Genomic DNA, 25,533 nt, shown 5'->3' with positions numbered 1-25,533 from the left:
TGACCATGATGTAATCTAATTGAAATCTTCCCGTATCTCCCGGCCTTTTCCAAGTATACCTCCTCCTCTTGTGGTTCTTGAACAGGTTATTCGCTATTACTAGCTGAAACATCTTCCCTCATGAACCATGGACCATGCCGTTGGTGGGGAGGCTTGCGTGCCTCAGCGATACAGATGGCCGTACCGTAGGTACAACCACAACGGAGGGGTATCTGTTGAGAGGCCAGACAAACATGTGGTTCCTGAAGAGGGGCAGCAGCCTTTTTAGTAGTTGCAGGCGCAACAGTCTGGATGATTGACTGATCTGGCCTTGCAACATTAACCAAAACGGCCTTGCTGTGCTGGTACTGCGAACGGCTGAAAGCAAGGGGAAACTACAGCCGTAATTTTTCCCGAGGACATCAGCTTTACTGTATGATTAAATGATGATGGCGTCCTCTTGGGTAAAATATTCCGGAGGTAAAATAGTCCCCCATACGGATCTCCGGACGGGGACTACTCAAGAGGACGTCGTTATCAGGAGAAAGAAAACCGGCGTTCTACGGATCGCAGCGTGGAATGTCAGATCCCTTAATCGGGCAGGTAGGTTAGAAAATTTAAAAAGGGAAATGGATAGGTTAAAGTTAGATATAGTGGGAATTAGTGAAGTTCGGTGGAAGGAGGAACAAGACTTTTGGTCAGGTGATTACAGGGTTATCAATACAAAATCAAATAGGGGTAATGCAGGAGTAGATTTAATAATGAATAAAAAAATAGGAGTGCGTAGTTAGCTACTACAAACAGCATAGTGAACGCATTATTGTGGCCAAGATAGACACAAAGCCCATGCCTACTATAGTAGTACAAGTTTATATGCCAACTAGCTCTGCAGATGATGAAGAAATTGATGAAATGTATGACGAGATAAAAGAAATTATTCAGGTAGTGAAGGGAGACGAAAATTTAATAGTCATGGGTGACAGGAATTCGTCAGTAGGAAAAGGGAGAGAAGGAAACATGGTAGGTGAACATGGATTGGGGGGAAGAAATGAAACAGGAAGCCGCCTTGTAGAATTTTGCACAGAGCATAACATAATAATAGCTAACACTTGGTTCAAGAATCATAAAAGAAGGTTGTATACCTGGAAGAATCCTGGAGATACTAAAAGGTATCAGATAGATTATACAATGGTAAGACAGAGATTTAGGAACCAGGTTTTAAATTGTAAGACATTTCCAGGGGCCGATGTGGATTCTGACCACAATCTATTGGTTATGAACTGCAGATTGAAACTGAAGAAACTGCAAAAAGGTGGGAATTTAAGGAGATGGGACCTGGATAAACTGAAAGAACCAGAGGTTGTAGAGAGTTTCAGGGAGAGCATAAGGGAACAATTGACAGGAATAGGGGAAAGAAATACAGTAGAAGAAGAATGGGTAGCTCTGAGGGATGAAGTAGTGAAGGCAGCAGAGGATCAAGTAGGTAAAAAGACGACGGCTAATAGAAATCCTTGGGTAACAGAAGAAATATTGAATTTAATTGATGAAAGGAGAAAATATAAAAATGCAGTAAATGAAGCAGGCAAAAAGGAATACAAACGTCTCAAAAATGAGATCGACAGGAAGTGCAAAATGGCTAAGCAGGGATGGCTAGAGGACAAATGTAAGGATGTAGAGGCTTGTCTCATTAGGGGTAAGATAGATACTGCCTACAGGAAAATTAAACAGACCTTTGGAGAGAAGAGAACCACTTGTATGAGTATCAAGAGCTCAGATGGCAACCCAGTTCTAAGCAAAGAAGGGAAGACAGAAAGGTGGAAGGAGTATATAGAGGGTTTATACAAGGGCGATGTACTTCAGGACAATATTATGGAAATGGAAGAGGATGTAGACGAAGACGAAATGGGAGATAAGATACTGCGTGAAGAGTTTGACAGAGCACTGAAAGACCTGAGTCGACACAAGGCCCCGGGAGTAGACACCATTCCATTAGAACTACTGATGGCCTTGAGAGAGCCAGTCATGACAAAACTCTACCATCTGGTGAGCAAGATGTATGAGACAGGCGAAATACCCTCAGACTTCAAGAAGAATATTATAATCCCAATCACAAAGAAAGCAGGTGTTGACAGATGTGAAAATTACCGAACTATCAGTTTAATAAGTCACAGCTGCAAAATACTAACGCGAATTCTTTACAGACGAATGGAAAAACTGGTAGAAGCGGACCTCGGGGAAGATCAGTTTGGATTCCGTAGAAATGTTGGAACACGTGAGGCAATACTAACCTTACGACTTATCTTAGAAGAAAGATTAAGAAAAGGCAAACCTATGTTTCTAGCATTTGTAGACTTAGAGAAAGGTTTTGACAATGTTAACTGGAATACTCTCTTTCAAATTCTGAAGGTGGCAGGGGTAAAATACAGGGAGCGAAAGGCTATTTACAATTTGTACAGAAACCAGATGGCAGTTATAAGAGTCGAGGGGCATGAAAGGGAAGCAGTGGTTGGGAAAGGAGTGAGACAGGGTTGTAGCCTCTCCCCGATGTTATTCAATCTGTATATTGAGCAAGCAGTAAAGGAAACAAAAGAAAAATTCGGAGTAGGTATTAAAATTCATGGAGAAGAAGTAAAAACTTTGAGGTTCGCCGATGACATTGTAATTCTGTCAGAGACAGCAAAGGACTTGGAAGAGCAGTTGAACGGAATGGACAGTGTCTTGAAAGGAGGATATAAGATGAACATCAACAAAAGCAAAACGAGGATAATGGAATGTAGTCAAATTAAATCGGGTGATGCTGAGGGGATGAGATTAGGAAATGAGACAAAGTAGTAAAGGAGTTTTGCTATTTAGGGAGTAAAATAACTGATGATGGTCGAAGTAGAGAGGATATAAAATGTAGACTGGCAATGGCAAGGAAATCGTTTCTGAAGAAGAGAAATTTGTTAACATCGAGTATAGATTTAAGTGTCAGGAAGTCGTTTCTGAAAGTATTTGTATGGAGTGTAGCCATGTATGGAAGTGAAACATGGACGATAAATAGTTTGGACAAGAAGAGAATAGAAGCTTTCGAAATGTGGTGCTACAGAAGAATGCTGAAGATAAGGTGGGTAGATCACGTAACTAATGAGGAGGTATTGAATAGGATTGGGGAGAAGAAAAGTTTGTGGCACAACTTGACTAGAAGAAGGGATCGGTTGGTAGGACATGTTTTGAGGCATCAAGGGATCACAAATTTAGCATTGGAGGGCAGCGTGGAGGGTAAAAATCGTAGAGGGAGACCAAGAGATGAATACACTAAGCAGATTCAGAAGGATGTAGGTTGCAGTAGGTACTGGGAGATGAAGAAGCTTGCACAGGATAGAGTAGCATGGAGAGCTGCATCAAACCAGTCTCAGGACTGAAGACCACAACAACAACAACAGCTGAAACATGTTACAGAACTGAATTAGTCTTTCTCCTCTTTCATTCCTTGTCCCAAACCCATATTCTCGTGTAACCTTTTCTTCTACTCCTTCCCCTACAACTGCATTCCAGTCGCCCATGGCTATTAGATTTTCGTCCCCCTTTACATACTGCATTACCATTTCAATATCCTCATACACTTTCTCTATCTGTTCATCTTCAGCTTGCGACGTCGGCATGTATACCTGAACTATCGTTGTCGGTGTTGGACTGCTGTCGATTCTGATTAGAACACCCCGGTCACTGAACTGTTCACAGTAACACACCCTCTGCCCTACCTTCCTATTCCTAACGAATCCTTCACCTGTTATACCATTTTCTGCTGCTGTTGATATTACCCGATACTCATCTGACCAGAAATCCTTGTCTTCCTTCCACTTCACTTCACTGACCCCTACTATATCTAGATTGAGCCTTTGCATTTCCCTTTTCAGATTTTCTAGTTTCCCTACCACGTCCAAGCTTCTGACATTCCACGCCCCGACTCGTAGAACGTTATCCTTTCGTTGATTATTCAATCTTTTTCTCATGGTAACCTCCCCCTTGGCAGTCCCCTCCCGGAGATCCGAATGGGGGACTATTCCGGAATCTTTTGCCAATGGAGAGATCATCATGACACTTCTTCAATTACAGGCCACATGTCCTGTGGATACACGTTACGTGTCTTTAATACAATGGTTTCCATTGCCTTCTGCATCCTCATGTCGTTGATCATTGCTGATTCTTCCGCCTTTAGGGGCAATTTCCCACCCCTAGGACAAGAGAGTGCCCTGAATCTCTATCCGCTCCTCCGCCCTCTTTGACAAGGCCGTTGGCAGAATGAGGCTGACTTCTTATGCCAGAAGTCTTCGGCCGCCAATGCTGATTATTTCAAAATTTAGGCAGTGGCGGGGATCGAATCCGGGATCGAAGACGTTTTGATTATGAATCAAAGACGCTACCCCTTTTTTTTTTACTTTTGTTGATCTCATTTTGCTCTATTTTGTTCGTTGTATATGTTCGGCGCGGACGTCTCATGACATCCGTTCAGGTAGTTCGTTGATCCGTTCACTCAGTTTCTTTATTACAGAGTGTAGCTAACCCTCTGACCGAACACGCTGAGCTACCGTGCCGGCACCCCTGGACCACGGGTACACGGCTGAGATATAGAGGGTTGAGAGTTAAAATGGATGAGAGCTAAGGGAAGAGTGTGTCATATGGGTAGGATACGTACAGAAAAATATTCGAAACGTGTAGTATGTACGAGCAACATGTACAATGATCTACAAATTCAGATAATTCTGAATGAAAACAGATTCGAAATTCATTTTTATACTGCAAATACAGCGGCAGTAAATAAACTGAAGTTCAACTGAATATTTCTCTATTGAGAGGGTTTGGGTTACTGTAGATGACTCCCGAGTCATCTTTGGTAGACGTATTCGAACTCCGGATTGATTGCACTCTGTAGGTCAGTGGAGACATGGAACTACTAGTGTTGCTGTTGACTTTTCTTTTATCAACAATGAATTTGCTACCAATGTGTCTACATCAATAATATGTCGTATTTGTTCCAACAACAACAAAAAACACAAAGAAAGCATATATTAAAATAGTATTTGACTAAAGAAAATAAAAATTCGCCTTCTGCGCAACACAAGAATATTTTTAATTTCCGCGTTAGTACGTCAGTGTTAATAGTATTACTAATCTTCCTTTTATTCTCTTTCTTGTCCCTTTTTCCTGCATCGGCACAGGTTCGGAATGATTATCAACGCATTTCCCATGGTTAATATAAGGGGTAGCCGGATGCCTTCCTGTCGCCACCTAGTGAAACCCCCCCGGATGGAATGTGTGTACCCCAACTGTCTGCATGTGAAAGTGGAAGCTCATGGTGTTTAGAAGATGCCCTTTAATAATTTTTATCTAAATTTATGTGAATCGTAGAACTGAGATGGGACTTGGGTACCAACCCAATATTCACCTGGTGGGATGCGGAAAACCGCCTGAAAACTACGTCCACCGGAATACTGACTGTCGGTGTTAATCCACCAGACGGATTAGCTCGTGGACCGATGTACCTCGCTATCGCGGAATCAAACATGTACGGCTATCTGGGCAGATAGTGTTGATAATATTACTAATACATAATACAGTAACATTCTTAAATAGCTACAACAAAAACTGCCTAGTAAATTATTTAAAACCTGCCTAACTAAGGACACAAATCTATAGAATTAGTCCAAGCTGATTCACCCGGCGTGCGAACAAATAATATTATTGACTAGTCGACCTAACTAAAGCTACAGAAGCAAAACGCCGCGTTACTGAAGCTATTCTAGGAAGTTTATTGCGAGCAATGTATTCATAACTTTACTGCTTGAGTCAGTGGTAACAGGTATCACAGAAATAAGACTGCAAACGCAAAGGTGCCTACGAACATAACATAAGCATTTCATGTGAAGTTGGTGCTTTTTTGTTACACATCAATCAACAGCTGCTTTTGAATAATATTGTAGTGCAGCTGCACTACCTACATTTTAAATATGGAAATGAAACCTTCCATTCTTCCACAGGACTGAACGGGAAGCCAATCAAGACTGATGTTGGGCACTGTCACAAGGAATGCTCCAGCACCAGCGATAGTTTAGAGCTCATCGATGAGGTAAGAAATATACCAAAAGGCGTAGTGTACATAATTTTATCCTTTTGCGGAAAATTACTAACTGATTGCATAGTGGGTAATACACAGAATAGTAATTATGACTTAACAACATAAAAGTTAAGAAATAATCCAGCAATACCAGTAACAATGCTTAAAATCAACTGTTGGAGTATAGCGGGTAACGTGTAGCTAATTGGCGTCATGAAATGAAAATCACTGTTTTGAATATATTGCGTAGATTAAAGTGTTTAGCAAACAGACACTTACTGCGACGTCAAAACGGACCAAGAAACAGTGTGGTCCGGTGCAACGACCACTCCCGGACCTTCGAAACTGGTCAAGAAACACGTTTTCTTTTTTACAATCCTCCATTACAGAAAGTCTACGATATCGGAAGTGCTGACCAGAAATGACAGATGTCTCCCACCACTAAACGAGAAGCCGCCGTCACGTTCTTTCGTGTAGATACTACAGAGATAAGGATGCGAGTCATTAGGCAACGGCTTTCGCATCCGCCTCCGGGTCAATGGCTTGTCCTGCAAATCTTGTCAGGCATTGCTGTTATGACGTGAGAAAAAGCAGGTCATGAGACCTAGAAAGAAGAAGGGAGTTTATCCCGTCTGGACGGGCTGCCAGGTGCGGTGTCAGCGTAATCGTGAGTCACGAAAGGAGTGCTGTCTGGCTTACAGCAAACCGGCAAGACAGGCGAAAGCTCGACAGCTGTCAGATGGCAATCTGGATGTATTATCTGGTCCAGGTGGTCAGGTTGTTCGGTTCAATAGCTCCGGTAATCTAGCGACGGTGGTGTGATTCACTTCAAGAAGCTCCTACTAAAACGGGACTCTCATACTTCAGGTCAGAAAAAAATTTCCCAAAAAACGGTTTGCTGATCCCACTCAGTTCCTAAAAGCAATCAATATTAAACACTTCCATAGATTTTACTGCATGGTCTTAAACACTTATTTTCCTCAAAGCAGACTTTTTTTATAAATTTTAATCTGTCTGCTGTGAGCTGTAGTATTATATTAATTTATTTCACGTCCTCTCTTACATCATTAGAGACTCAACACTGCCAAAGAACACAATACATGAGCCGCACACAGTAATAATAATAATAATAATAGTAATAATAGTGGGGGTAATGAATATGCGGTGTTAGAGTAAGTAAAGAGTCTCAATTCATTTTGATCCAAACCAGGGGTGACAAGATGGTGTATTCTCTTGCTGGGGTCAGATATTACCAGACAGCGCTGTAGGCCAGCAAACGGATGCACGTGATTCGACAGAAGGTTTCCGTGTTGTTTACTGGTGTAAAACCTAGCAGACGATTATTTCATCCCTTCTACATATCCCTCAGAAGAGAGTATCTCGCCACGAGTGACCCCTGTCATCAGCAGCTCATTCTGCCAGTGGAGTTTTTCCCCGAACAGAGGTACAGCAGTTATCTTTAATCCATTTTCTCTCGAATGTATGTATAATGGTTGAAGCTTTCCAGAATCGCCACATCAAATGGCTCATATGGCTCTGAGCACTATGGGACTTAACATCTGAGGTCATCAGTCCCCTAGAACTTAGAACTATTTAAACCTAACTAACCTAAGGACATCACACACATCCATGCCCGAGGTAGGATTTGAACTGGCGACCGTAGCAGTCGCGCGGTTCCGGACTGAAGCGCCTAGGACAGCTCGGCCACCGCGGCCGACTAAAATGATGATGATTAGGACAACACAACACCCAGTCCCTTAGCGGAGAAAAGCTTCGACCCAGCCTGGTATCGAACCCGGGCCCTTAGTATTGACATGCTGTAGCGCTGACCACTCATCTACCGGGGGCGGACCCAGGATTGCCACTTTCTGTACCACTACGTGAAAAAATATTCTGCAATACAATCTGCGTTAAATGTTCCTGCCCTGCCCCTTAGTGATGTCACGGCCTCTCACGAAGTTTCACTCATATCCGAGGCAAGAATCCATGTGCTCCTAGCAATACGGTGCATTCAAAACAAATTTTGTTACATAATAACCCATTGATTACAAACTAAACGTTTGTCGGTAGAGCAAGATAAATTCTCGGCACTGTTACACTCATAGAATAGCGTTCAGAAGGGCCGACAGCCTCGCTTCGTCACAAAAGAGACAGTTAAAATAGTTAAACTCAGGAATCAGACATAAATGCTCTGCAGCAGTCTAAGTGCGTTCAGATAAATGCCACTGTCGGACAGTTGACTGGAAAGCATTTAATGCTAAAGTCGTTTCTTGCCGCTTCCGCCGAAATATCCACAAAGACAAAACAGAAGAACTACAACTTAGGCTAGGGATAACACCTCAGATTCCCGCAAAAACAATCGTTATTTACTTACTGTACTTTAATTACAGCACACTAGGACCATCTCTTGCGGCAGGACAGTCTCCAGCTATCTAACATATCATCTGCGGATGCCCTATGAATAAACACTGTCCTATAACATAGGGAAAAAATGATCAGAACCCTCACATCCATGTACGACAAAGCAACATGCGATTTCTCGTACTGGTTCCTCTATTTGAAGGCTAACTGGGTCGATCACTAACTGTTGACTCCAGAACGTGTACCGAATACATTCTTCGCCACAGAGGATTCAAAACTCACCTGGCACACCCAAGGGCTGCCGACATTCTCAGATTTTGCGAGCTTCAGGCGGCTCCCTACATTGTTTATACATTCATGCCTTTTAGCCAATGATTGGCTTGTGACTCAGACACGGCAATTATCATTGGTGGCAAGAACTGTCACATTATCGTCTATCCCTTGTTGAGAGATTTGTTTTCGTCCCCGGAAAATTTCTAATTTTTAAGCGAGCCTAGCAATTTGACCACAACATTCACTACATATAGTGAACTTCACCGAGAGCCCACATTATGCAGTGCTCTCAAACTTACACAGCACCGTCGCTAATGACTGACGTCGGAGGGACGTCGAAAACTGTATTAAATTCTTTCCGCCATTGGAGATAAAATTTCTTGTAGCGAATGAACATCACGACATGAATCAGAGCGAATGAGATGTCCGATGCCTTCGACCTCACTGCTGCCCCATCTAAAGGATCTTTTACGAAGGAGTGAGCTCTACACAGTATTACGTAAAGTAACTTCTGCTTTAGCTTCAGAGAGAATATTTTCGTAAATATGTTTTGTGGATATCAGCCGATGGAGCGCTCGACTGGCAACAAATTAACATGAACACTTCCACTGACAGATTACACGATAATTCCAGTAACTAAAAATGGGGGCGGGGGGGGCGATACTCTGGATGGAAACTTAAAGAGCCACAAAACAAATGTTAGAGAAACGCGAGATCTGTAGTGCATAAGGCTAACAGGAGTACTTAAGTTCAGTAACTCTTCCAGCCGGCCGCTATGGCCGAGCGGCTCTAGGCGCTTCCGGAACCGCGCTGCTGCTACGGTCGCAGGTTCGAATCCTGCCTCGGGCATGGATGTGTCTGATGTCCTTAGGTTAATTAGGTTTCTAAATCTAGGGGACTGATGACCTCAGATGTTAAGTCCCATATTGCTTAGAGCCATTTGAACCATTTTTAAATCTTCCATTTTTACTAGGCTCAAGATCATATTTTGTGACTCTACCCCGGTGTGTAAAACTTAAGGACGAAGTTAACTCCCACATGATGTGTCACTGCCAAGTAATATAGCTTGATGAAACTTGCACCATGCATAGAAAGAACTACTGCAGTATAGTACAGGAGGTCACTGAAAGAAATGCGCAATAGTATGAAAGAAACGATATTTTATTGAAAGACAATAATTACACTGAAGTCAATGCGATTCGTGACGGTCCCACGGACATTACAAAAGGCGGGACATGTTTCTTAACGGGGTGAGTGATCACCGCGGATGGTAATGCATGCTCTGTGTCTTGCTACCATGCTGGCCACAAGACTGGTAAGGAATTCTTGTGATAGGGCTTTCCATTCACCCCCCAGCGCGGTTAATAACTGCTGAATAGTCACTGGCGCTTGTGGACGTGCTGCAATACGTCTTCCCAACGCTTCCGCAAGTGCAGTACTAGACTGCAGTAGTTATTTCTGTGTATGGTCAAGTTCCATAGAGCTGTGTTACTTGACAATGGCAGACCATTCGAGTGTCACTTTCGTCCATTAGTTTCGCTCACTTAAGAGCAGTAATAAGTAATTCCGTATTTAGTGATATAATGTAAAAAACGTGATAGGCGTGATTATTAGTCACTAACTACAACCCCACTCCTCTCTTTCATTTGCTTCTACCTTTCTTTCTTTTGCGTCGACACTGAGTACTAAAAATAGTATGGAAGGACATTTACTAGCTATCTGCTAAGGGATCACACATTACGCAGTTTCAAGCGCTGATGTTGCTGTTAGACATGTAACATGGTGAATGAAAGGTATCTGCTATGACAGAAACAGGCATAGAAATTCCGTGTATTGCGTGATTCGGGAATTTCCTTTTCGGGCCATATTTCCTGAATGTACAGAATCGCATTGCATGATACCAACGTAAGCGTCGGCTTAACTGTCGGTTTAATGCTTGAATCAGTCTGAAATACGGCGGTTCAGAACGGTCCCCTTTTGTTCAGATACGTAATGTCAAAATCTCATGCAAAGGATAACTCATTAAAGCCCTCTTAAATGAACCATCGTTGCCGGTCTTGCATTAATTATTTAAATGGCAGGGGGTTTATCTAACTAATGAAGAGATAAAGTAAGTTCAGATTTATTCAGTTTAATGTTTCTCATCGTCACACAAATGAGAAAATATCTACAGAATATTTACATATGAATGAGGAATATATATATATGGGGAAAAGAATCACGTGTTAAACACTTCTGGGTGGGTCACAGGAAAACTGGTAAGACAAAATGAAGGTATCAGCTCTGAGGATCTTAGTCAAACTTTCATTCAGCGGCAGCACAGAAACGTTGCATGGATCATCTTATATGAAGGGCTTGCTGGTCAGACATGTAACAAATTAAACACACGCCCTTGACACTCCATGAACAACATTGCGGAAATGGGTGAACAGTGAACACGACTCACTACGATGACGTCCCTCGCGAATCAGAGGCAAGCAACTAATAGAACCATTGGCATGGAATTAAATAAATCGTACATCTCCACAAAAGTCATTCCGGATTAAGAAAGTCTACTCGAGCCTACATGTCACCCAGCGAAGGAGTGCTTAAGAAACCAGAAGTCACCGTTATAGTCTGAAGGCAGTGCCTGTGCCTTTCGAAATCTTATGCCAGCATCTGCTCCCGTTGGAGACTGATACCAGCACCCAGAGTTAGTTATGAACTGAAAGAGAACAAAAAACATCAGGACGTACTAATAATTAATTTATTAACCTTTACAATTTTGACTTCTTTGATTTCTCAAATCCTCTTCCATTCATTCTGTTAATAACTTCACTGACACCATGATTCACAGATTTTAGTTCTTGGGGATGTCAAAAATCGAAAGAAAGCCATTCCAGACGTCATAAAAAGAACTCTTTTACACCTTAACTTTACAATATGGCTTCATCAACAACGATTCTCGCACCCAGTCACACTGCAAGCACATCAGAATTTATTGAACACATTATGTGAGGTTTACAGGGTTAACTCATACCAGTAATAGCAACCGTACATAAACGAACAAAAACCCAATTTTGACACGCACTGATACAACAGTTATGACAAGCATATATACGTCGAACGCCGGCATTAAAGAAAAATTAACAGTGTTACAAATTTTACATAGACTTGTCAGAAATACTAATACAACAATCATAACGAAAAGCACATACATTTAACACTGATGTTAAAGAAAGATTAAACAGTGTTACACCATTTCTATATCTACGATAATGATGGAAGCTGCAGATATGAATTAAAATTTGTGCCGCAGCCGACACACACTCACACACACATATATATATATATATCCAACTAAGCCTTTCAACTTTTGTTCGAAAGTAATAATTAATTAAATACTTCACCTAATACACAAGCAACAATTTTCTATTATTAGAAAATATACTCAACAAAAATAAGGCGATAAGGTGCACAGAGATTCTGGAACCAAAGACAAGTGGAATCAGGGACACTGAAACAAGTCATTTTTACATCTACTTCGACTGTGGTCCTTACGCGCGATGTACACTCCTGGAAATTGAAATAAGAACACCGTGAATTCATTGTCCCAGGAAGGGGAAACTTTATTGACACATTCCTGGGGTCAGATACATCACATGATCACACTGACAGAACCACAGGCACATAGACACAGGCAACAGAGCATGCACAATGTCGGCACTAGTACAGTGTATATCCACCTTTCGCAGCAATGCAGGCTGCTATTCTCCTATGGAGACGATCGTAGAGATGCTGGATGTAGTCCTGTGGAACGGCTTGCCATGCCATTTCCACCTGGCGCCTCAGTTGAACCAGCGTTCGTGCTGGACGTGCAGACCGCGTGAGACGACGCTTCATCCAGTCCCAAACATGCTCAATGGGGGACAGATCCGGAGATCTTGCTGGCCAGGGTAGTTGACTTACACCTTCTAGAGCACGTTGGGTGGCACGGGATACATGCGGACGTGCATTGTCCTGTTGGAACAGCACGTTCCCTTGCCGGTCTAGGAATGGTAGAACGATGGGTTCGATGACGGTTTGGATGTACCGTGCACTATTCAGTGTCCACTCGACGATCACCAGTGGTGTACGGCCAGTGTAGGAGATCGCTCCCCACACCATGATGCCGGGTGTTGGCCCTGTGTGCCTCGGTCGTATGCAGTCCTGATTGTGGCGCTCACCTGCACGGCGCCAAACACGCATACGACCATCATTGGCACCAAGGCAGAAGCGACTCTCATCGCTGAAGACGACACGTCTCCATTCGTCCCTCCATTCACGCCTGTCGCGACACCACTGGGGGCGGGCTGCACGATGTTGGGGCGTGAGCGGAAGACGGCCTAACGGTGTGCGGGACCGTAGCCCAGCTTCATGGAGACGGTTGCGAATGGTCCTCGCCGATACCCCAGGAGCAACAGTGTCCCTAATTTGCTGGGAAGTGGCGGTGCGGTCCCCTACGGCACTGCGTAGGATCCTATGGTCTTGTCGTGCATCCGTGCGTCGCTGCGGTCCGGTCCCAGGTCGACGGGCACGTGCACCTTCCGCCGACCACTGGCGACAACATCGATGTACTGTGGAGACCTCACGCCCCACGTGTTGAGCAATTCGGCGGTACGTCCACCCGGCCTCCCGCATGCCCACTATACGCCCTCGCTCAAAGTCCGTCAACTGCACATACGGTTCACGTCCACGCTGTCGCGGCATGCTACCAGTGTTAAAGACTGCGATGGAGCTCCGTATGCCACGGCAAACTGGCTGACACTGACGGCGGCGGTGCACAAATGCTGCGCAGCTAGCGCCATTCGACGGCCAACACCGCGGTTCCTGGTGTGTCCGCTGTGCCGTGCGTGTGATCATTGCTTGTACAGCCCTCTCGCAGTGTCCGGAGCAAGTATGGTGGGTCTGACACACCGGTGTCAATGTGTTCTTTTTTCCATTTCCAGGAGTGTATGTTGGCAGTAGTAGAACCGTTCGGCAGTCAGCTCCAAATGCCGGTTTTCAAAGTTTTCTCAATAGTGTTTCTCGAAAAGAACGTTGCCTTCCCTCCAGGAATTCCCATTTGAGTTCCCGAAGCATCTGCTTGACACTTACGTGTTGTTCGAACCTACCGGTAGCGAATCTAGCCGCCTGCCTCTGAATTGCTTCAATGTCTTCCTTCAATCCGATTGGTACCGATCCTAAACACTCGAGCAGTACTCAAGAATAGTCGCACCAGCGTCCAGATCCTTTACAAGTGAACCACTCTTTCCTAAAATGCTCCCAATAAACCGAACTCGACCATTTGCCTTCCCTACCAAAGTTTTCACATGCTAGTTCCAACTCATATCGCTTTGCAACGTTACGCCCAGACATTTAAGCGACTTGACTGTGTCAAGCAGGACACTAGTAATACTGTATACGAAAATTACAAGTTTTTTCTTCCTACTCATCCGCATGAACTGTTTTTTCCACATTTAGGGCTAACTGCCATTCATCACACAAATTGCTCTTTTGTCTAAGTCGTCTTTTATCTTCCTACGGTCATTCAACTTCGACACCTTACCGTACATGACAGCATCATCAGAAAACAACTGGAGATCGCTGCGCGCCCTGTCCGCCAAATCATTTATGTATATAGAGAATAACAGTGGTCCTTTCGCACTCTCTGATGAACACTCGCCGTCGAGGTCATCTTACTGGATTCTGTTATCTAAAAAGTCTTCGAACCACTCATATATCTTTGAATTTATTGCATATCCTCGTACCTTCGTTAACAGCCTGCATTGGGGCATCGTGTCAAATACTTTCCGGAAATCTACAAATATTGAATCTGCCTGTTGCCCTTCATCATTAGTTCTCAGTATATCATGTGAGAAAAGAGCAAGCTAAGCGATGCTTTCTAAAACTATGCTGATTCTTGAACATAAACTTCTTAGTCGCAAGGAAGTTTATTATATTCGAACCGAGAATACGTTCAAGGCTTCTGCAGGAAATATAAGTTAGGGATATTGGTCTGTAATTTTGCAGGTCCGTTCTTTTACCTTTCTTATATACTGGACTCAGCTGCGCTTTTTTCCAGTCGCTTGGAACTTTGTGCTGGGCGAGAGATTCACGATAAATACAAGCTAGGTGCCGGCCGCGGTGGCCGTGCGGTTCTGGCGCTGCAGTCCGGAACCGCGGGGCTGCTACGGTCGCAGGTTCGAATCCTGCCTCGGGCATGGGTGTGTGTGATGTCCTTAGGTTGGTTAGGTTTAAGTAGTTCTAAGTTCTAGGGGACTTATGACCTAAAATGTTGAGTCCCATAGTGCTCAAAGCCATTTGAACCATTTACAAGCTAGGTAAGGGGCCAACGCCGTAGAGTCCTCTTTGTAAAATCGAACTGGGATTCAAGCCGGACCTGGTGCTTTATTTGTTTTCATATCTTTCAGTTGTTTCTCTACGCCAGATATGCTTACTTCTATGTCGTCCATACGGGAGTCTGCCCGACGGTCAAATTACGGTATGTTTGTACGGTTCTCTTGTGTGAACGATTTCTTACACGCGAAATTTAAAACTTCGTATTTCCTTTTGCTATCTTCAACTGCCGCACCATACTTGTCAACACGAGACTGGATGGAACCCTTAGACCCGCTTGGCGATTTTACACACGACCAAAATTTTCCGGGTTCTCTGCCAGATCTTTTGCTGAGGTGTGACGGACGTAGTAGTTGTATGCTTGGCGCATAGGTTTTGTCACAGACAAACCAATTTCTACTACCCTTCGCCTGTCGTCATTTGTGCGCCCCCTTTTGAACAGAGAGAGCAATAGCCTCTGCTTCCTCAACATCCACCGAGTTTCGTTATTTAACCTTGGTGGATCTTTTCCATTCTTTATCCATTTACTATGCATGTAACTCTCCAGACCACGATTTACAGTCTGCTTAAACTTTGCCCATAATTCCTCTACATCCATCTTACTGTAACTACCTGATGCCATTTCACTGTCTACGTAAGATGTTGATAACTGCTTATCTGCTCTATCTAGTAGAAACATTCTCCTGGTCTTCTTGATAGATTTATTAACTTTCGTAACCATAGTTGCTATAATGACATCATGATCACTAAACCCAGTTTCTATACAGACATTGTAAGGTCCGACCTTTTTGAAGCTACAAGTTCTAAGATATTTTCATTGCGTTTGGGCTGTCGAGCTAGCTGCTCAAGACAATTTTCAGAAAGCGTGTTCAAAACTATTTCGCATGAGTGTCTGTCTGTATCCCCCTATTCCCCGCAATGAATCCATAGACATCGCAGTCTATACTCGGCAGGTAAAGTCGTCTCCAATTAGTGTTGCATGATCTGGATATTTACGCGCTATTGACTGTAGACTTCCTTTGAAAGATTGTCACAGCGTAATCGGGTGGCCGGTGGAAACAGCCAACAATTAACTTAGTTTTATCTACACCTGTTATACGCGACCAGATGACTTCAATGTCACACTCAAATTCGACCTGAGAAGAAACAATATTTTTGTCAACTGCAATGAACACACCCCCTCCTATGGCCTCTAATCTATCTTTCCGATATACGTTCCACGACACGCTAAATATCTCAGAGCTTTCCACTTACGGTTTCACCCAGTTCTCGCTCTCAAGAATAATTTGAGCGCGAGAACTTCCCTGGAGGGCACTAAATTCGGGAACTTTATGACGAATATTTCGACAGTTTAATGATTAAATTGTGATGTTCTGAAATTTCCTTATTCTGAACGCCGTTTGACTTTCCTCTATGTGAATAGACTGGCGAGTGTTCATCAGAACACCTCAAACTACCGCCTAAGTTAAAAAACCCTTATGTGCACTCCACAAGTACTCTGCTACCCGAGTAGCTGCTTCCTTTGTGTAGCAGCTTCCTTTTGTGTGACAGTATGAGACAAAAGATAAGGGATTTGGATCCAATTAGTCGCAAAAAAGTAGTCTATTTTCGCAAAATGAAGTGTCAAATCCAATCTCTGAGACAAGCACACAAATCACTGACCATCGTTCAGTCAAAGAAGCAACTCGTGCTGAAGTGTTCTTCAGTGCCCTGGAGGTCGGCTCAGCTGTGGAGATGGCAGCTTGGTTATCCGGATGGTCTGATGTCTCCTGCCGGATGCATAGGCCGGTTAGCACACGTGCCCCGCCATGACTTTACAATGGGTGACAACTTGCTTGTCCTCTATCCCACGGCAAAGTGGCATGACGAAGAAGTCATCTGGCCTCTTGAAAAGTGAATGTCTTTCCAGGCTGTGGCATGTCTGCAACTGGAAACAGTGACGATGGGAAGCGTGGTTCTCCAAGGTCTGCTGAGGCATGCTGACGCTGCCCATTCGCAGGTCGATGAGTTACCTGGCAGTAGGCGGCAGCATATTTCCCCTACAGCCAGCTCCTTTCAGGTTATGTCATACCAGGCTCCTTTGCAGCGACACCAAGCGGCGTTTCCTGCTGGCAAAATTCCATAGTTGTTAGTTGCCATGTGCCTAGTTGTCTCCACGAGATCCCCCTTCTCGTGATTGCCTATCCATGCTCTTCATTGCTTGTGCATTCCTGCACATAATTTACGTAACTTACATAGTTTTACATCCTCGAAATAGATCTTACCACAAACTTGGATACACAGAATAACACAGAAAACACAATTTCTGTACAGGAATTGTTATACATATAATAATAATAACCATTAGTGATGGCCTGTAGACACTGATGTGGTGATGAAGCTTGTGCGTTGTCACAGTAAGCTATACTGAACGAATTCGACCATATCAAGCAGATAACCATAGAGGAGCTTGTGAAAACAGAGGAGCCAGACAAATAATTCTCAACTCAAGCTACATGGTTCGAAATATAATAAAGAAACATTTACTGGATCAGACGTCGTCTGAGTCAACAAAAACTCACTTCGGTTGCCAAGATATAGTGGGCTAACGTCAAAATTATGGTAGAATACAAGTTGGGAACCAGAATGAAAAAATATCCTATCATAGCAGAAAAAAGGCGAATATGGGATGGGTAGAGCAAGGGCTGCAAAAGAGAGGAAACTAGCTTTTCGACTTATCTGGCAGCTTGGAAGAAAACATCTTGACATAGTCGCGTTTTTTTTTTATTTGTTAGTATTAGTACCCATGTCATGTAATATAATGCATTGTGTCGAGTAAAGTAATATGATACATGATGTCATGTCATAAAACATGACATGTGCCATATGTAATCCAATATGGCGTTTGTCATGTCGTGCAATATGACACAATGTGTCATTAACGTTAAGGATGCATGCATCCCCACTCTGGGATACTTCCTATTATAGATGCATCCCAATTCCAGATTCTTAATATCATAGAAGCATTCCACTTTCTAGAAGCATATAAATTTGTGTGTGTCTGTTCGTACACCCCTCACCATACATGTAACAGGGGGTGGGCCTGGGGAGCAACTTGATCATCGAAAAAAATTCAGCTGCCCCAACCAGAAACAAATAATTGTTTTAACATCTTCCAGTAACAAATCTAATCCCAGAAATTTTATCCCCCAAACAAACTCTTCAGCTATTTCAGGTATGCTCTTCAGTCATCTGATATTATACGATGTTATACATTGTTTACTATGGCTAGCAAATCTTCTGGATTTTGTGCACAAGATCAGGGATTTTAGTCCGTGAATTGAAGATACAGGTGTGCCAACACCTTGCAGTTAAGACAGTTCACTGCGCTAGGGAAGTAGCGTTAACTCGTAAAAAACAGCGAATAGCTCAAAATGTTTTGATTTAAATGTCTTTGACGGTGCCAGGTAAGTCTAAAAGCTAGTCCCTTCTTTTATATCCCTAATTCTGCCCAGAACGTATTAGCCTCTTTTGTGCTACGATAGGAGCATTTTTCACTCTGGTTCCCAACACTTACTCTACCATTATTTCGACATTACATCGCCATAGCTTGGCAACTGATGTAAGTTTTTGTTGACTCAGGCGACGACTGATCCGATACAGCTTTTTTTAATTGTCTTTCGAATCATATTCCTTGAGTCGGGCATCATTAATCTGGCTCCTCAACAGTTACCTACCTGGTATGCTTAAACCTGTCCAGTATAGCCTCCTGTGACCTCACTATCAGAGCACACAAGCCTCACCACCACATCGAAGTCACATTTTTATTTTCTAAGGTGTTTCTTACTTTTATCACCTTTATTTTTTTTAATTTTTGAAAGTTACGCACATTTTACTCATATACAAATGAGATTTTACACGCAAACATGTGAAAAATAATCATAAATACTTGACACAATGTACAAAATAACAGCACACATAAATAAGATACCGAACTTAATATGAAATACTGTGAAAAGTTTAAGATAATAATGCATGTAAATAGTTTAAACAATGTGTGACAAAGTTTGTATTACGTAGATAAACTTAACGATTCGGCCATACTACATAGATAAATTTACTTAAATGCTTACTACATCGCAAGCACAACGATTCATGCAACAAATAATACTGTTGGAAAGTATACATCTTGTTATCTCTTATCTTAAAATTCTTTCCACTGTTTATTTAAAGTATGCATTAACAGAAATTGAAAATTTTGAAATCTCCGTTAGAAAAACTTCCATGAATAATTTTAGGACGAATTGTTACAACTAATACGAATTAAGTATGTGTAGACTGGCTGAAATAAGCAGAAGAAGTGCGAAATAATGTACGCAGTATAGAATGCTACTAACTTCTCAATGAAAATTGACGAACTTATGTTTCCTACAAGATGGCACAGTGGTTTTTGAACAAAAAGCAGTAAAAGATTTTCAGTTCGTTAGAAACAAGGTGATCTTGTTTTCTGACAAATATTTTTATAGAAATTTTTAGTTTAGATCAATGTTATGCATGGTCATTGATAAAGCTTCAAATGCTCAAGCAAACAGTATATCATTTTGTACGGGGCTGGGCATACTTATGGCTTGGTACGTGCAGTGTTTTTCACGTCCAAAGATTTTTCAGTGTGAATAAAATCTTTAACATATAAACAACGTAACGATAATAAATATAATAACCAGTCTTTTTAATTACGAGTGTTGGAGCTTTAATAGCTGAAGCTATTTATTTACAGCTCTTACAACACAGACACGTGTTTCAAAGTTTTACTGACCTTCAAACTAGTCACCAGAATTGTGTATAACCCATGCAAGCGATGTGGAAGTCGTAGGATACTCTTAGCAGTGCCAGTTGTGTTGACAGTTCGAGCGGCGCGGTCTATCGCCCGACGAATTTGTAGCAGTTCTGAAGCGAATGCCGTGAAGTGTTTCCTTCAGTTTAGAAATCGAGTTGAATTCACGAAGGCCTAAGTCAGGGGAGTGCTGTAGGTGGTATAACATTTAGCAGCTCCATCAGTCAAACAAATCAGTAACAGCTTGCACTGCACGTGCTTGAGCATTGTCCTGCAAAGTGATGGTCACGTCCTGCAGAAAGTGTAATCACTTCTTTCTCGATGCTGTTCATTTTTGGAACACAACCTACGACCAGCTTAGAGACAGAAGTGATGACACTTTCTGCAGGACCTGACCATCATTTTGCAGAACAATGCTCAAGCACGTACAGTACAAGCTGTTACTGATTTGTTTGACTGATGGGGCTGCTAAGTGCTATACTACTTACTGCACTCCCCTGACTTAAGACATCGTAAGTTCAACTCGATTTCTAAACTGAAGGAAACACTTCACGGCATTCGCTTCAGAACTGCTACAAATTCGTCGGGCGATAGACCGCGCCACTCGAACTGTCAACACAACTGGCACTGCTAAGAGTATCCTACGACTTCCACATCGCTAACAACGGGTTATACACAATTCTGGTGACTACTTTGAAGGTTAGTAACACTTTGAAACGCCTATCTATTTTGTACGAGCTGTAAATAAATAGTAGCCACTATTAAAGTTCCAACCCTCGTCTATTCAAGCGCTGCGCTTAAAATGCAACGCATTTCTACGAAACACAGTTTCATAAACAAACGCATAATTTTTCGTACTTAAAACCCGAACGATGAAAGAGTTTTGCAAACGCTTCTCATAATTACCGTACGCATATAATTTTTATTATCATCTCTATCACTTTAAACCTCTCAGCACGTGCGTTTTACGTAAAGCCGTATTTTACGTGCATTTTATGTGCGACTTTAGACTGCTATATCGTGGCAACGGATAAAGTTTCCACAAAGGAGCAGAACGACCTTTAATTAAATGTATCTGTATACCTTCTTACAAAATTTGAACCGATTCGCCCAAATCTGGAACACAGAAGTGGCGCGCGTAAAAAATCAAAAAATGTTGTTTTTGCACGTAAAATCCGAATGTAGTTAGATTTCTGAAAGCGAGTTTTGAATTTTATTGTAATAATGCACTTGTTATTTCATTCACTTTGAACCGTTTCCGCGCATTCGATTCACGTATGAACGACTTCCACGTCCAACATTTAACTCGACTTTAGACGATGGTATCTAGACAATGAATGAAGATTGGTGGATGAAAGAGATTTTTTTTTCATTTTGTCTATTTATTTATCTTCGTGCAAAAGTTTGAATCGATTCGCACAAGTTTAAAGTATACAAATGGTGCGCTTCAGAAATCTCCCAGAAAAACATGTTTTCCACTTGAAATCCAAACGAAGCAAGATCTTTTCAAACTGGTAAACGTATTTTAGATCAAGGTCCGATAACCGCTGGACCAAATTCAACCATCAGTCATGCTCCAGGTCGGAGTTATTTAAGGGTGATTGTTTTTGCATGTAAAACCCAAACGAGGTGACTGCACACGTAAAATCCAAACGGTTCACATATAAACGATGCTATTAGCTGAGCATTAATTTCAGCCCAATTAAAATCTCTTGCAAAAGGAATTAATCGATTCGCACAATTTTCCTGGGCTCCAGTTCCGTTGTCATTCAAACTTGCTTAATATACTGTAACACACACTGAGGTGACAAAAGTCATGAGATACCTCGTAATATCGTGTCGGACCTCTTTTTACCCAGCGTAGTGCAGCAACGCGCCGTGGCATAGACTCATCACGTCGTCGGACGTCCCTTGCAGAAATATTGAGCCATGGTGCCTCTACAGCTGTCCAGAATTGCGAAGATGTTGCCGGTGAAGGATTTTTGCACGAAATAACTTCTGATTACGTCCATAAATTTTCGATGGTATTCGTGTCGGGCGATCTCGGTGACTAAATAATCCGCTCAAACTGTCCAGAATATTTGACATGCCGTATCGTCATCCGTAAAAATCCCATCGCAAATAGCTGCAAATAGTCTCCAAGTAGCCGAACATAACCATTTTCAATGATCGGTTCAGTTTGACCAGAAGCCCCACGGTCCACACCATTATGGAGCCAGCACCAGCTTGCACAGTGCACTGTTGACAACCTGTGTCCATGGGTTCGTGGGCTCTGCGCCACACACGATCCCTTCCATCAGCTTTTACCAACTGAAATTGCTACTCATCTGACCAGGCCACGGTTTTCCAGTCGTCTAGTGTCCAACCGATACGGTCACGAGTCCGGAAGAGACGTTGCAGGCGATATCGTGCTGTTAGCAAACACACTAGCGCCGGTCGTCTGCTGCCAAAGCCCATTAACGCCAAATTTCGCCGCACTATTCTAACGGATACTTTCTTCATACGTATCATATTGATTTCTGCGGTTATTTCTGGAAGTGCTGCTTGTCTGTTAGCACTGAAACTCTATCCAATGCTATTGTACTGCCGGCCGGAGTGGCCGTGCGGTTCTAGGCGCTACAGTCTGGAACCGAGCGACCGCTACAGTCGCAGGTTCGAATCCTGCTTCGGGCATGGATGTGTGTGATGTCCTTAGGTTAGTTAGGTTTAATTAGTTCTAAGTTCTAGGTAACTGATGATCATAGAAGTTAAGTCGCCTAGTGCTCAGAGCCATTTTGCTATTGTTCTCGGTTGTTAAGCGTTGTCCGTGATGAGAGCTAATGCCTGAAATTTAGTATTATCGGCAAACTCTTGAAACTGTGGATCTCGGAATATTGAACTCGCTAACGATTCCGCATTCAAAGTCTTAACTCTCGTTCGTGCGGCCATACTCACGTTGGAAACCTTTTCACATGAATCACCCGAGTACAAAGGACAGCTCTACCAGCGCACTGCTGTTCATACCTTGTGAACGTGGTACTATCGCCATGGCATATCACTGTCCTACGACTTTTGTCACATCAGTGTAGCTGCAGTAAGACAGATGTTGGAATGGGTACACAAATGGCCGCTGGTCTGGGGTAAACCAAAAACTTTTTACCCCTTGTACCTAGCTCTAATAGGAACCAAGCACCAAGATCGCCCCCTCTTCCGCCCCAAACCACGATTCTGCATGTGACCTTTTCATAGATATTTGTTACAGCGCTTCCACGCTGTAATGTTAATAATAATTAAGGCTGATGGCTTCCAGACTATCACTGTTATAGTGATAGCACCATCCCTTTAGTTCGGAAACGAAAAAGCTTTGCACGGCATATATCCATAATAGCATTGAAAGATATATACAGGGAAGTCAAAAACAGACTGAAAACTTTGTAAGGGTTCTGCATGATATGTTGTGCTGAGGAATAACTACGAAAAAAATTCGATACTTTGCCCCCGTTTACGAGTTAATTAGTACAGAAGTCAACCAATCAGGCCGCAAATTCAAGCGTTCTGCCAGACACAATTAGTGACAGTTGTTCAAATAGCGTAGATTATAGCGCATGAGGCTGCTCAGCCTTTGGCTCAGGTACGATCTTCACTACCGTTCCACGTCCAACTTTTGTAATGTTCTTTTGTTCGCTTTCAGGAAACCAAACGAAGAACACGCCTGGCGACACTGCCTATGGCAGTCCTCTTGAACTTGCACGCACAATGGCCTTATTGGCTAAATTCAAAGCTAATTAACTCGCAAATAGCGCAACACACCGAGATGTTTTCTTAGCAATTATTTCTCAGCACAACTTACCCTGCACCACCTTTACAAGCTTTTCTGAATGTTTCTGGCCACCCTACAAATAAATACATATTGGTATCTCTCATCGACCCTACACATTTTAAAATTACAAAAAGAAAATCCAAAATCTTTCCTTGATGAAAAAATGTTAGTCAGTTGCATTCGACACTACCTGCGTGGCTACGCTACTTCTTCAGGTACTACATGCCGAATAGGAGACTTTACTCTAATATAAATAGACAGAAGGTACCAAACTACAAAAAGCAGTCCCTCAGCACCAAGTCAGGATATCCCTTAACGTCATGCACTATTCTTTCGTACACGTTCCTGTTTCTGTGGTATGGTTTGATGCTTTAGCCATCCACTGTTCTCTTCTTGATCCTCAGTTATTGTTTTTACCTTTGGTCGTTCCCCTTTTTTCCTATTATATGTGAGTCCAATTGGAAATCTAAATTTATCATTGTCATTTCGTTAGTTGTGATTATCGTATATGACATCATCTACGAGTCTCATACGTTACATCATCTCCAGAAATCTTACATCAAAAGTCTCACTCGGCCAAAACACTGAGTACACTCAGGTGTCCGTTCATGATACCTTGCTTGCTGAGTTCCTCGTTCTTTGCTGCTCACAATGCCCACATGTTCGTTTCTTTTCCCTTCTTTCTTTATTTCTTTCTTTTTAATTTTTTAATGTTGTCACTTCTTGGCTTTCTCTGGTCTCCAGGGCTGGCACTAGAACATAGGTAAGCAGGTAGGCTTAACATCTGAGCTAAGCACATATGACACAAAACGTATTCCTTTTTTATTATTTATCGTATTACTTTTTTATTATTTACCCCCTCAGTTCTTTCCTTCGACCTGAAACCCATCCCCTCAATAATGACTACTCTTAGTGTAACTCAGACACTGGTATTACAAAACATAGAACGCAGAAGAACTCCATTTCTACCTCGTCTTCAGCATTTTCTTACAAAAGAAACACATTTGAAAAGAAGTCTGGGCACTGAGTTTGCATTTCCATAGCAACAAAATTTTGACTAAGATTAATTAAAACAGCACCCCGCTCTTCTAAACACAATTCTACAAATTCCCTCTTAATACTCCCACTTCCTCCACTGTTCGTGAAACCAGCTCGTGATAACAAAAGAAACCACACGAACTCTCCAAAATTGCCCATTTATACGCTAGGAAGAGGGCGTTAGTGAACCTTTGTAAAGTACAGTAATTCGTAGTATTCTACAATAATGCACATAACACAGTTATGGGTAATACCCTACAATAATCAACATAATACACGCAACATTCTATTGGTATTCACTATATTTCCGAAATTATTAAAGGCGTTTTAAATCTGAAACAACAACAAAATGCGTATTTTTGGTATTCACTATATTTCCGAAATTATTAAAGGCGTTTTAAATCTGAAACAACAACAAAATGCGTATTTTTGTCACCAGATGCTTTTCATTTTATTGAAATAAAACTTTATCAGTTGCCTGTAACTAAAAATATTTATAATCTGCCTTGCTTTCTACACCTGAAAACAGTTCGTTACAAAAGATGTTGTTGATTATCATATGTTATGTCTGACTTTCGATCGCATCAGGAGACGCCGCCTGCTTGCATTTTTTTGAGGTATTCCCTCGTTTGGTACTGTTGTTTCTCGTACAGTGCCTGCAGAGACGGATTTAAAACACTTCACGTTATCATAAGCATCTATCGACAATATGGTCACACAAATGAATTTTTCCTTAAACTATTTCGAATTCTGTAGCTTCGTTTTTATAACACTTTGGTCCTAGGTTGGAATACTGTCTAGAAAAATTTCAGCCAT

General features: G+C 42.3%; 1 protein-coding gene across 1 annotated transcript in view; it reads left to right on the top strand.

Annotated features, from left to right (window-relative positions):
- LOC126236237 (uncharacterized) overlaps positions 1–25,533 on the top strand; it is a 204,283-nt gene that overhangs the window by 75,528 nt on the left and 103,222 nt on the right. Inside the window, exon 3 of the mRNA XM_049945378.1 lies at positions 6,000–6,088. Coding sequence (XP_049801335.1) covers positions 6,000–6,088 — 89 coding nt within the window. The remainder of the gene's footprint in view (positions 1–5,999; positions 6,089–25,533) is intronic.

The sequence above is a fragment of the Schistocerca nitens genome, chromosome 2 (assembly GCF_023898315.1).
Source record: "Schistocerca nitens isolate TAMUIC-IGC-003100 chromosome 2, iqSchNite1.1, whole genome shotgun sequence".
NCBI lineage: Eukaryota > Metazoa > Arthropoda > Insecta > Orthoptera > Acrididae > Schistocerca > Schistocerca nitens.
The sequence above is the reverse complement of the archived record's forward strand: the minus strand, read 5'-3'. Positions and strand labels throughout refer to the sequence as shown.